Genomic DNA, 11,673 nt, shown 5'->3' on the forward strand with positions numbered 1-11,673 from the left:
GGGGGGGAGAGAGAGAAGAGAGGGGCCCCGAGATCGAGATCGAAGCCTCAGCCGTTTTACAACTTCATGTCTGTGCTCCTGTTCCCTCCCCTCTGCTGTGTCCTTCTAGGTCACACGGGTCCACCTGGAGCGGTGCTGGAGGGGACGACGCAGGAGGAGCGTCCTGGCTCCTGAACCTGGGTGCGGGCGTCCTGGTCTCACAGGGCCCCTCAGGAACACGTCCTTTGTCTAAAGGGGGGGTGGCACGTTCCGGCCCGCGGACCAAGGCAGGCAGGGCCCGCATTTGTATGGGCAGAGGGTGGCTCTTCGTCTTTAAAGGCTTGCAGACAAAACGCACAAAGAGCCAGAGACAGGAAGAAGAATATGGGACCGGGTTCCCGGGCGGCCCACGCAGCCCAAGAGGGGCGCTTTCTGCCCTTTGCGGGGCAGCGTGCAGCCCTGGCGGCCGTCCCGGCACCGGGGCGGGCAGCTGTCTGTCGTCACGGCAGCCGGTCAGCACCGTTGCCAGCGTGCTGAGTCCTGCCCAGGCCTGAGAGCAGGAGGCTCCGGACCGCCGGTGCTCCCGCCCCGCCCGGGCGCCTCAGTCCTGCCCCCGCGTCCTCTCCCTCCCCGGGGCCGGGGGCAGCTACCCCGTTGAGGCAGGCAGGGGTGACCTCTCTCCGCACACAGGCGTGCCCCCCCTTCTGCCCCCTGCCCTCCGCCGGGCGGCTGGCAAGCGGGTGAGGGCAGGGAGTGGAGAGGAGTGGGCCCCTCCTCAGTGATGGTTCGGGTAGCCGGGTGGCCCCGTGCTGGACTCTGGTGGCCCAGGTGGTGGCAGGCACCGGCTTGCGGTGGGGGAGGGGCGGGGTGCAGCTGTCAATTCAGGAAGGAGCTCCCACTGTGGCCACAGGAGGCCAGCAGCATCTGGTTTCCCTGGGGAAGTGCCCACCCCGTCCTTCCTGGCTGGGCCTCAGAGATGAGTTCGCTCTGACACGCTCTGACATGCTCCCGAGCTCTGTGTGTCACGCCGGTTCTGTGGGCCGGACCTTTCCCGTTGGCCGTTGCTGCCGCGCAGGGCCAGGGCCCGGGGTGCAGCTCCTGGCACCGTGGGGGGGTGGGGGGGGCGGGCGGCCGCCGTGTGCTTTTTGAACCCGAGGACAGAGGGTCTCGGGGCAGCCGGGCCGTGTCCCGGGAGCAGCAGCAGAGACCAGGGCGTTGCTTGCTGGGCCTGACCTCGGGGACCGTGGTCGTGGCTCCTGGGGACATCCCCCGGCCAGCGTGTCGGGTGGCTTGGTCCTGAAGACGGCCCCCCGGAGACCCACAGGCCCAGTGTGGCCCCACACGCCGGGGCCATCTGACCGGCGTCGTCGCCAGCCCCCTGGCGTGTGTCTGAGCTGAACGGCTTTCCCGTCCCTCGGCCCCGCCCCGGCAGGAGGAACAGCAAGGAGGGCCCGGCTTCTCCCGGCGGCCTTCCCTCGGAGGCCTCCTGCCCCTGGCGGCGGCGGCGGCGGCGGCGGCGGGCGGGGAGGGGCGCGGAGTCTTCCCTTTGCCTCACGGGGCCGCGCAGGCGCTCCCCCTGGTGGCCGGCCCTGTGGGTGGGCGCAGCCCCCCGGCAGCCAGATCCTGCGCCCGCTCACCTGCCCACCCACCTTCGGTGCCCATCCCTGCACCTCACCGTCTCTGCCCGAGGACGTCTGTGCCCGCCGGTCCTCAGCAGGTGTGCCGGCTCAAGGGCAACCCCCCACCCCACGCGTGGCTCAGTGGTTTGCTCAGCCCCGCCCCCGCCCCCGCCGCCGCCAGTGGCCTGGCTGGGCTCCTGGAGGCCTGCTGAGAGACACGGCCCGGCCCGCGGGGAGCCCGTGGGGAGCGCTCGAGGCGGCGGAAGCCAGCCCCACCTCTGAGCCGCACAGCACAGCGGCCCCAGCTGGGGACCGCCCTCCCCTGGATGCACCTGCCCCGGAGGAGGAGACCCCACCCTCTGGGGGACCCGTCTGCACTTGCCACGGGCCCACTCCCCCACACCCACCCGAGCGGGAGCGGGAGGAGGCCGTCCAGAGCCGCAGAGCACTGAGCGCACGGGAGGTGCCTGTGGCGGGCACCTGTCGCTCCGCTCTGCGTGCTCGCGGGCCCTGTCTTAGCGGCCACCCCATCCTCTTTCCCTTGGTTCCGCCGGGGTTCCGTGGCCGGGGCTGCCCTGGAGCACCTTGGCCCTATGCCCTGGAGCGGGGCGTGGCCACCCGCGCTGGGGTGGGCCCACAGAATCCTAAGGGGCCCCGGACTAAGAGGTGCTGGGACTCCCTCGCTGGCTCCGGTGAGCGGCAGCCCCACCCACCCTGAGGGGCCGGGTGCCCCCCTTTCCTCACCCCAGTCCCCTTCCAGCCTCTCTGGGGGGGATGGGGGGCGGCGGGCGATGGGGCAGAAGGGCGACAGGCAGGGCCAGGTGCAGAGGTGTGGCTGGGGCGGCTGGAGGCTGGCTGTGGGGTGGGGCTGGTCAGCTTCCCCCTGCCCTGCGCTGCCTGGACTCAGAGCGGACAGGACCCCAAGGATGGGGGGCGGGGGGCGTGCTGCTCCCCACTGGGGTGGCCAGCGGTCCCGTCCCTACACTTAGAAGATGAGATGGGGCCAGCCTGCGGTCGCCGTGTGGCGGGGACCGCTCCTCTGCTCCTGGCGCCCCGCCTGGCAGGCAAGGCCTGGGCGCTGGTGCGGGTGCGGCGGGGCTGGGCCACCGTCCCCGCTGGCTCCGGGCAGGTGACCAGGCCTCCACACCCTGTGTGTGAGCCCGCTGGCGGGCCCGGGCCTTGCCCCTCCCTGTCTCCTCCTAGCACCTAGCGGCCGGGGGCCGGGGTGTCCTGCCGGGACTCTGCCAGTGCACCGGGTCCCAGCCCGCTTGCCGCTCGTGGGACGGAGTCCCGGTGCCATGGTGCCATGCGCCCGTCCTACCCCAGAGCCCTCTGCAGGGAGGGAGCCCCAGTCCTGCTCCCTTCTGCCCCCTGCCTGGGCAGGGCCGGGTCTGTCCTGTAGCCTCCGTGCGGAGCCTTCCCCCCGGGGCTTGTTCCCCACCCCCAGGCTGGCATCTTTCGCCCTTGCTTCCCTGCGTCTGTCACAGCTGCCTGGACAGGATGTGACATCCAGGGAGGGACAGGGGCTCCTCCTCAGCTCAGCCCAGCTCTGGAGCTGTCCTGTGGGGACCCTGGCCAGCATGCCCCGCAGAAGTGGTGGGGCCTTGAGAGGGCGGTGTCGCCCGGGACTGGCCACCGGGCGCCTAGGGTGGCAGGCCCACCGTTTTCCAGAACAGTGAGGAGGTAGTGCGACTTTCCCATCTGTTAGGGTCTTAAGGCCTGGGGTAGTATATGCACGTGGAGGCACTGGGACCAAGTGGCCTGGCCACTGCCCTCTCTAGCCGTAGCTGCTGGCCTCTGTCCAGTGGGCGTGTCAAGGCAGGCCCAGTCCTATGTTGTTCCAGTGCGGTCCTCCTCTTCCCCTGGACATTCAGGGGCCCTCCTTGCAGACCACGTTTGTAGGGCCCTCCTCTCTGTCCCTGTCCTGGGATGCTGCTGTGCCCCGTCTGGCAGCCCCTGCCTGCCGGGGCCTCTCCTTTCCTGCGGGGCTGACATCCCTGTACCAGCACAGCCGCTGTGCCCTGGACCGAGGCCAGCTACTGTCCCCCTACCGTGCCCCTGGCCACCTCGCAAGCCCTTGGAGGGGGAAGGAGGATGACCTGAGCTGTTGGGAGTTGGAATCCTGGAACCCCAGCTGCCCTGGTGGGGCGACTCCGGAGCCCTAGGTAACTTCAGGACGGGGGCCCGTGGGAGCTTTCCCAGAGGTAGTCCCAGAGTCCTAGAGAGCACTAAGTAGAGACCTTGAAGCTCAGTGCTCCAGCAGGTCCCCACGGAGCCATCAACAGCCTTAGGATCAGGGCCCCCAGAGCAGTAGAGAGCACTCGGGTGCCTGCTAGGGATGGGGCACAATAGCACGTGGAGGCCCGGAACCTTCAGGGCACTGGGAAAGGTGTGGGAGTCCACGGGGACCCACAGAGCCCTGGGGCAGGGGGCCAGGCTTGAAGTGGAGTCCTGGGGAAGGCCCAGTATCCTCCCAAGCTATCGAGACTGCATGTGACAGGGGTGTCTCTGAGCCCTAGGGCAGGAGGCTCAAAGGGGGAGCTCTCTAGGGACTGTGAGAGTCCTCAGCAATCCTCCACCTGGCCACAGGGGGGTGAATGCAGGTCACCTCGGGGAAGAAATGAATGGAAAGGGGGAGACTGCGTCACATGGGTAGGACCGTTTCCTCCCTCTCCTCTCTTCTCGCATCCAAGAAACCACAGTGGTTGCCAAGCACACCTTGTCGCCCCCTTTCCCGCACCAGATAGAGGCCTATAGAGGGCCATCACGTCCAGAAGCCATGCCCCGTCTCTGTCCTTTCCTTGGGATGTCTCAAGCTCAGCTCCCCTTCGCCTCCCGCTGTGCCTTCACTCTGCCCCAGCCACTCCAGAGTGTCACCGCATCAAGCTCGCCACTCCCCCAGGCCCTATGTTGGGTCCGCTAGGCTTCACTTGCGTCTCTGCCTGGGTGCCAAGTGCCCGTGGGGTAGCTGCCCTCCCAGGCAGGGTCAGTCCCTCCTCTCAACACACCTGACTGGGGATCAGTGGGTGAGACGAGTTGCATCACTGTGCCCCTCTGGGGTCTTGGTGCACTGGCGACCTGACATGGGCTCACTGATCTGATCATCAGGCCCCTTCGTCATCAGGAAGGAGGCACCGTCTCGTGTCCGTGCCCACCGCCCACCCCAGAGCAGCCGGGTCTAGGTGGACGGTAAGGGGCAGAGGCAGGGAGCCTGGGGAGTCCTCCCCGAAAGTGGCTGGGCCCTGGGGGGGAGGGGTGGGGAGCAGGGGTGGGGGTGAGCCGGGGTGGGAGTGGCTTGGAGCAAACAAGGGAGGCTGAGCTGTGGGGGAGGCGAGAAAATGAGAAGCCATTCATTTCTTTCATTTTGTTCCCTAAATTCTAAATGCACGTGTTACTTTAGGAAAACACACACACACACACACACACACACACACACACGTGGGAGAAGCACTAGCATGCAGGAAAAAGAAATGGTCAGGAGCACGGGGTAGGGGGGGGTCCCAGTTCCAGCCCTGACCCAAGTTCATCGTGTACCATAAATAGGGGCCCGCGGGTGCTGTGCCCAGGGAGGTAGGCCTGGCCGAGTCCTACTGCCCAAGCAAGGAGCCGGTCAGAGGTGAGGGACTGATGCCAGGGCCCCACCCGTCGGGGACCCGTGCCAGGGACTCTGCTTGCCACCTGAGCGCTTGGAGTGCTTGCCCGGACCACCCCCCACCCCCACCCCTTGCGCCTTCCTCCTCAGCTGGCATGCAGAACCAGGATGCGGGGCCTCACGCAGTCTGCTGTCCTCCGGCTCCTTAGCACTTGCTTTAAAAACTCCATGTAAAGGCACCTGGGTGGCTCAGTCAGTTGAACGTCCGATTCCTGATTTCGGCTCAGGTCATGATCCCACAGTCGTGGGATTGAGCCCTGATTCGGTCTCCATGCTGAGCGTGGAGCCTGCTTAACATTCTCTCTCCCTCCCCACCGCCTGCCGCTCCCTGGCTTGTGCTCTCTCTCTCTTAAAAATAAGTCGATAAATAAAATAAAAAATACATGTAAACTTTGGGGCACCTGGCTGGCTCAGTCAGTAGAGCATGTGACTCGATCTCGGGGTTGTAAGTTCGAGCCCCACATTGGGTGTACGAAATCTTTAAAATATATATATATATATGTATGTCAACTTTGAAGATTATGAAACACCCCCCAGCCCCGCAGAAAACCTGGAGATAGGCAACAATATAGCCAGGTAAGGGGCTGGATTAGACCCAGAAGCGATGAGGCATTTGAGTACTGTGAGCTCGCATGCCACTAAGCAAGCAGCTGTCCAGGAGAAACCCCAGCAAACAAACGTGTCTCCTTTCCTGCCCACGTCCCTGCCCTTGGACACTGAGGCCCGTTGTCAGCTCTCCGAGGTTAAAGCCTCTGTAAGTAGCGTTGTGCCCGTGCCCTCGCCTGCATTCCCAAATGTGCTCTCCGTGCCCCGTGGTGGCAGTTACTGTCCTAAGTAGTTACAGCAGCTTTGGGTAAGGAGTCAGGAACCCTACAAGTAAAGCGCAAACACGCCTACGGGTAGCATGCGATCCCTACCCCAACCCCAAAGCAAAAGGGGAGAAGCAACAAAGCCAGATGTCGACCCCGGAGGCCCCCAGCCGGGAGAGCCCGACCCATACCCAGCAGAAGGAGCCCACACGTTAAAAATAAATGGTCTTTTTATTGCGTGTCCACGAAAACAAAGTCGGGGTGTCTTTTGGCTGACCCCCCCAACGAGGTGACAACGGACAGGAGGCATGCAACGACAACAACCATGTTCTCCTCTCCGGGAGAAGAGTCTTGCCCTCCTGGGCCCTAAGGGTCAGAGGCAAGCAGGATCCAGAAGGCTCCAGAGGAAGGCCTGCCCAAGCCCACCGTGCCACGGAGGGCCTGGGCCTGCCACCTACCCCGCAGAACGAGGGGAGCGAGCGGTGCCCGGGGCCAGGCCCGGCGCTCCCAAGCCAGAACACACAGAAAAGCCCCCACCCCCTCCCCCAGCAAACACTACTAAGGCAGTCAGCCAGGACTTCTGAGAACAGGCGGCCGCGAAGCCAGAGCCTCAGGGCTCCGTCCAGAAGGGATTGCCGTCCTCAGCCTGCAAGGAGTAGTAAACAAAGAGCAGGAAGGCGGCAAAGACCAGGAACAGGAGCAGCTGGCCCCAGAGGGGGACCTGGCGGTCCTGGCCCAGACCGGCCCCAGGGGCCTGCTTTTCCGGCCGGATAGCTCGACGAGTGAGCCACGAAGTGGGGGAAGATGGAGAGGAGGACATGGGGGAGGCGGAGGAGGAGGTGGGATAATAGGATAGGCCCAGGGAGCTTCTGGACACGCTGGACACAGGGCGGTAGTGCGCGACGCTCTGGTAGGCGCTGTCCCGGCCATACACGGGGCGCTCCCTGAGGCAGAGAGGGGAGCGGGTGAGCCGGGCGGGGGGGGGGGGCGCCAGGGCCTGGAATCGCACCCAGTGCCTGGTCCTCCCTCTACTCACCTATCCTTGCTCTCCTCTTCAGAAGAGAAAAGACTGTCCTCACGCACCTGTAGGTGAGAGTCAGGAAAGGAGACCAGCAGGCAGGTCGGCGTGGCCTGTCCTCTCCCTCAGTCCAAACTCTCCCAACCGGCCTATTCTGACCAATGCTTAAAGGCCCAGACCCTGCCCCTCCCGGGACCCTCCTGAGGTCCGAGCCCTGTGTCTGTAGGGTCTGTAGGGCTTTGTTGCTTGCTCCTCGCCTGTCCTGGCTGCCTGCACCTTACTTTCTGCCCCGAGGTTCCGAGAAAGAGCTCAAAGCTAGATCCCAGATCAGGGTGGAAAGCCGGTCCCAAGTGCTCTAGTCTTTTTCTTTTAACGTGTGTTCATTTTTGTATTAAAATCTTTTTCTAATGTTTATTTATTTTTAAGAGAGAGAGAGCGCGCGCACGCGAAAGGGGGAGGGGCAGAGAGAGAGGGAGACACAGAATCCGAAGCAGGCTCCAGGCTCCACGCTGTCAGCACAGAGCCCGACGCGGGGCTCAAACTCACGAACTGCGAGATCATGACCTGAGCCGAAGTTGTGGGCGCTAAACGGACTGAGCCACCCAGGTGCCCCTAATGTTTATTTATTTTTGAAGGAGACAGAGACAGAGCGTGAGATGGGGAGGGGCAGAGAGAGAGGGAGATACAGAATCCCAAGCGGCCTCCGGGCTCTGAGCTGTCAGCAGAGAGCCCGACCAGGAGGCTCAAACCTACAAACCATGACATCGTGACCTGAACCGAAGTCAGACGCTTAACTGACTGAGCCGCCCAGGTGCCCCACAAGTGCTCTATTCTTAACAGTTCTGACAGCCCCCCAAAGAACGGTCCTGACCAGGAAGGTGTCTGCTGACCACACCTCTCTGGAGGCACGGGGGCCACCATTTGTCCCAGCAGCCCCCCCGTTTTATCCGAAGGCAGCTACGACCCCCTCAGGTAGCACCCAAGTGCTCAACGGCCAGCTCACCTGGTGGTGAAAGGTGTCTGTGTCTGAGAGTGAACTTGGGGGCTGGCGGAACCCCTTCGAGGCGCCCACAGGCTCGGGCTCCCCATAAGTCCTGGTGCTCAAGTAGCTCTCCTCATAGTAGTCATCACCGTAGCCTTAGGAAGGGGTGGGGGACAGGGTAGCAGAGGGGAGAGCAGTGCCCCACCTCGGCCCAGTGGACCTAATCTGAATCCCATTTGCCAGCCTGTGGCACCGTTTCGCCCCTCTAGGGCTGCCGAGGGTGATGGGGGTCTAGATCCCAGGTTCCCCCCGACACCAGGGTCCCTGAGGGAGTGCCATAAAGGTGGCCGGGTGCCCGGCCCATCCCGGCCTTACCCTTGCTCTGGTAGAGTAAGGCGTCCTCTTTCTTCGGCAGATCGTACATATCCGAGTCCACTGATGCCGAGTCTAAGTCTGAATGGGGGGGGGGCCGGGACCATTTGCCCCCGAGGCCCCCCTCCTTTCCCCCGTGCCCCTCCCTCCCGGCCGGCGCCCCTGCTGCACCCTCCCGACCCCGGCCTCCGTGGCGCCCAAGCCCCGTCCCCACGGGAGGCCAGGTGGGGCTCTGGGGCGGGGGCCTCACCCGAGAACCGATAGGAGAAAGACGACGCGGACGAGTTCGGGGGCGAGAGCCTCCGCCTCTGGGTCTCGTACTCGAAGATTTTCTTTTCGTAGAGCTTGCGGGTGGAACCTGGCCAGACACGGGACGCGGAGCGGTCAGGGGCGCGGGCCGGGAGCCCGGGGGCGGCGCGGGGAGGGGGCCCGCTCGCCGCCGCGTACCCACGACAGGCCCGTGCGGGATGTTGTACTGGCGCAGCACGGCGGCCAGCTCAGCGTCCGACAGGACCGCGTAGTCGTCCATGGCGGGCGGCGGGCGGCGGGCGGCGGGGACCCGGAGGCGGCCCGGGGCCTGGCGACGCGGGCCGAGCTACGGCTGCCTCGGAGCGCGGCGGGACAGCGCGAGCGCCTCGGGAGCGGCGGCACTCGCGTCACGCCCGCGTCACGCCCGCGTCACGGCCGCGGGCTCTGCGGACGGCGCGCGCTGTGCGGGGCGGGGCCGGGCCGCGAGCAGCAGCCGGTGCGGATCGGTCGGGCCGTGGGAGCAGGCGGGGCGGGCCTGACGAGCCCTGACGTCACAAACGGGCAGGATAGGCTAGAGGCAGAAGGGGGCGGGGCGTGCGCGGAAGCCCGGACCGCGCACGCCCGACCGGCCGCGGGAACGGGCGGGGCCGCGCGCCCCGGGAAGGGGGCGGGGCCGGCGACTCTGGAGACACCGCCTGCTGGCGCGTTCGGGAGGGACTCGAGAGGGGAGCTGGGCCTGCGCGCGAGAGGAAAGAGCGTGGGCTCGTCGGGACGTGGGAGCGGGGCGGGGTCTGCGGCCGAGGCGTCACCGGCTGGTGTGTCACGGCCAGAAGGGAGGAGGTAGGGGGGGTGCCTACGCAAATCGAACCGGTAGAAACCGGCCAGGACAGGAAAGCCGCGCGGGACCGAGGCGCTGGGCGTGGCTCGCGCTCCCCGAGTCACGTGGACTCCGTCCCGTCCCCGCAGCCCCCGCAGCCCCCCGGCCCCCTCCCTACTCGGGACTCCCGCGCCTGGGGTTCCCCGACCGCTCCTGCAAGCAGCGGGACGGGACCCGATCCTAAGAGCGAGCCCTTGGAGACCGCGGGTCCCAGGCCCGGCGCTGCTGCCAGAGCTTCACGCCCGTGCCCCCACGCCAGGGAAGCGCCCGCGACACAACGCCTGTGCCAGGCCCGCCTTCCCGCTCTACGCGGTCCCGGCCCGCGCACCTGCGCCCGCCGTCCCGCCGGTCCCCACCGCCTCCCTCCCTCCCCACTCCACTCGGGAGGAAATGGGGCACTGGGCCAGGAGGCCGCCAGCACTCCAGGAGCAAGCAGCCTTGCAAGGGACTGGGCGTGCCAGTGGGCACTGGCAGAGGGCCGAGTGAGGCGCGCAGACGGCGAGTGTACGCCTGACCCACCATGCCATCCACCTGGGGCGCTGGGGGTTTGCTCTCCTCTCGCAATGCCTGCCCCCCCCCCCCCGGCCCCGGTAGCCCCAGGAGGCAGCCTGGTGGGGGGGGGGTCGGGGCGCCTTCCAGACCCAGAGGGCCTGCTCACGAGTTCCAATAAGGGTTGGCAGGCTCTGAGTACTTGGGTCTGGGTGGGCCTCGGCCCCGTTGCAGCACAGGGGCGGGGGGGGGGGGGCAAAGACAGGGATCCGGGGTCCTGATGTGGGCGAAGCATGGAGGGCTGCAAGGCCTGTGGAAGAGCGTGGACTGCTATTAGGAAATGGTGGGGGCCTTGGTCAATAAAGAGCTGTCCCTGGGGAGATTGCAAAGGCGTGATTATAACAATCATATCGTGAATGAAGCCAGCTCATGGAGTGTCGGTCCAACTGATGTACTCCTCCCTGGGTAGGGCCAGAGCTGGGAGCATAGGGAGAGGAGGTATTGTGTCTGATGTCAGATGACAGCTGGCGACCAGGAGACGAGGGGAGGGCTCTGGTCAAACCCAGGCTGCTAGGTCCAGCTGGTGAGGGTCACAGACTGGTTCTCTGTGAGTCATGGGGTGGAGAAGAGGTAGCCACACACGGAGTGGTGAGGAGATGTGGTCCTGATGTGAGCACACGCAAAGACCCCCAGAAGAGTTGCAGCTGGCTGGGTTTTAGAGTATACGCAAAGCCTGCTCTGTCTCTCGAAATCGGAGGCGGAGGTGTGTGGCTGCCGAGACAAATGCATGGCAGCAGCAAGGGGACAGCCGGGGCAGGGCGGGGGCTTGCTGTTCATCTTTCAGAGCAGGGAAACACATGGCATTCGGGCTCGGGGCGCTCAGAGGCTGCCTCATGGAATTGTGAGTTTTGGCAAGATCTGATTCCCGAGCACCTCTCCAAGCCTTCTTCTGCAGTGCTGGCCCCTGTCCCAGAGGCCCGGTCCTCCTCCACGCCACCCCTCCCCATAGGGATCCGAGCTGTTTCCTTATGAGGTCAAGGAATTCTAGGTTTGCCTTCTCCCCAAGGAACACCCCTTCCCCCGGCACCTGCCTCGGCACTCTGCCTTTTATGTCCCACCCATTGCCCCGCTATGGGGTCCCACCACGGATGGCACCAGGAGGCTGAACCGTGACGGTCCCCTGTGCCCACCCCGCGGGCACCTGTAGCCCCGATCCAGCCCCACTGCCGTGCAGGTCTCTTCTAGACACCAGAAACCAGGAAAGCCCTTGACCATTGGAGCTGAGAGGCCCTCTGCACCACCCCCATCACACAGAGGAGGAATTGGAGGCCTAGACAGGGAGGCGACTATGCACAGGGATCGCCAGTGCAGCAATTCCAACATGGACGTCCCCACGGCTAGTATTTAGTTCTCGGGACAGTGACCTGGACGGTCTGGGGGTTCTGAGTCATCACAGGGGCTGTTGGGGGAAATCTTGGGCCTCCAGCAGAGTCTTTCTGGGAAGGGTGTGCAGAGGTAAAGAAGAGGAGGAATTTCTCTGGAACTTCAGCCAGACGATTGTTGACTAAGCTCTTTAACGTTTTAAGATCAGAATCTTCTTGATACTTTAGTTTGATATAAAACTTAA

At 65.0% G+C, this 11,673-nt stretch overlaps 1 protein-coding gene across 1 annotated transcript; it reads right to left on the reverse strand.

Annotated features, from left to right (window-relative positions):
• Window positions 1-6,271: 6,271 nt before the first annotated feature.
• EMD (emerin) lies at window positions 6,272-9,088 on the reverse strand. Its single transcript, XM_047098429.1, has 6 exons — window positions 8,879-9,088; window positions 8,682-8,789; window positions 8,435-8,512; window positions 8,081-8,214; window positions 7,096-7,142; window positions 6,272-7,003 (listed from the first exon to the last, which is right to left on the reverse strand). Exons 1-6 carry the CDS (start codon window positions 8,958-8,960, stop codon window positions 6,670-6,672), a joined length of 783 nt encoding a protein of 260 aa, XP_046954385.1. The 5' UTR covers window positions 8,961-9,088; the 3' UTR covers window positions 6,272-6,669.
• Window positions 9,089-11,673: the final 2,585 nt, after the last annotated feature.

Source organism: Lynx rufus, unplaced genomic scaffold (assembly GCF_022079265.1).
Source record: "Lynx rufus isolate CCGP_SWC_20201006 ecotype Redwood Valley unplaced genomic scaffold, mLynRuf1.p SCAF_49, whole genome shotgun sequence".
Classification (NCBI taxonomy): Eukaryota; Metazoa; Chordata; class Mammalia; order Carnivora; family Felidae; genus Lynx; species Lynx rufus.

What these genes read in the sequence shown, in the direction of transcription:
- EMD (XM_047098429.1), bottom strand. Translation starts at nt 8,960, where the DNA reads ATGGACGACTACGCGGTCCTGTCGGACGCTGAGCTGGCCGCCGTGCTG. An exon ending in CTTACTCTACCAGAGCAAGG is followed by an intron (nt 8,215 to 8,434) that starts GTAAGGCCGGGA and finishes CCCCTTCCTAAG; the next exon opens with GCTACGGTGATGACTACTAT. An exon ending in CAGACACCTTTCACCACCAG is followed by an intron (nt 7,143 to 8,080) that starts GTGAGCTGGCCG and finishes TCTCACCTACAG; the next exon opens with GTGCGTGAGGACAGTCTTTT.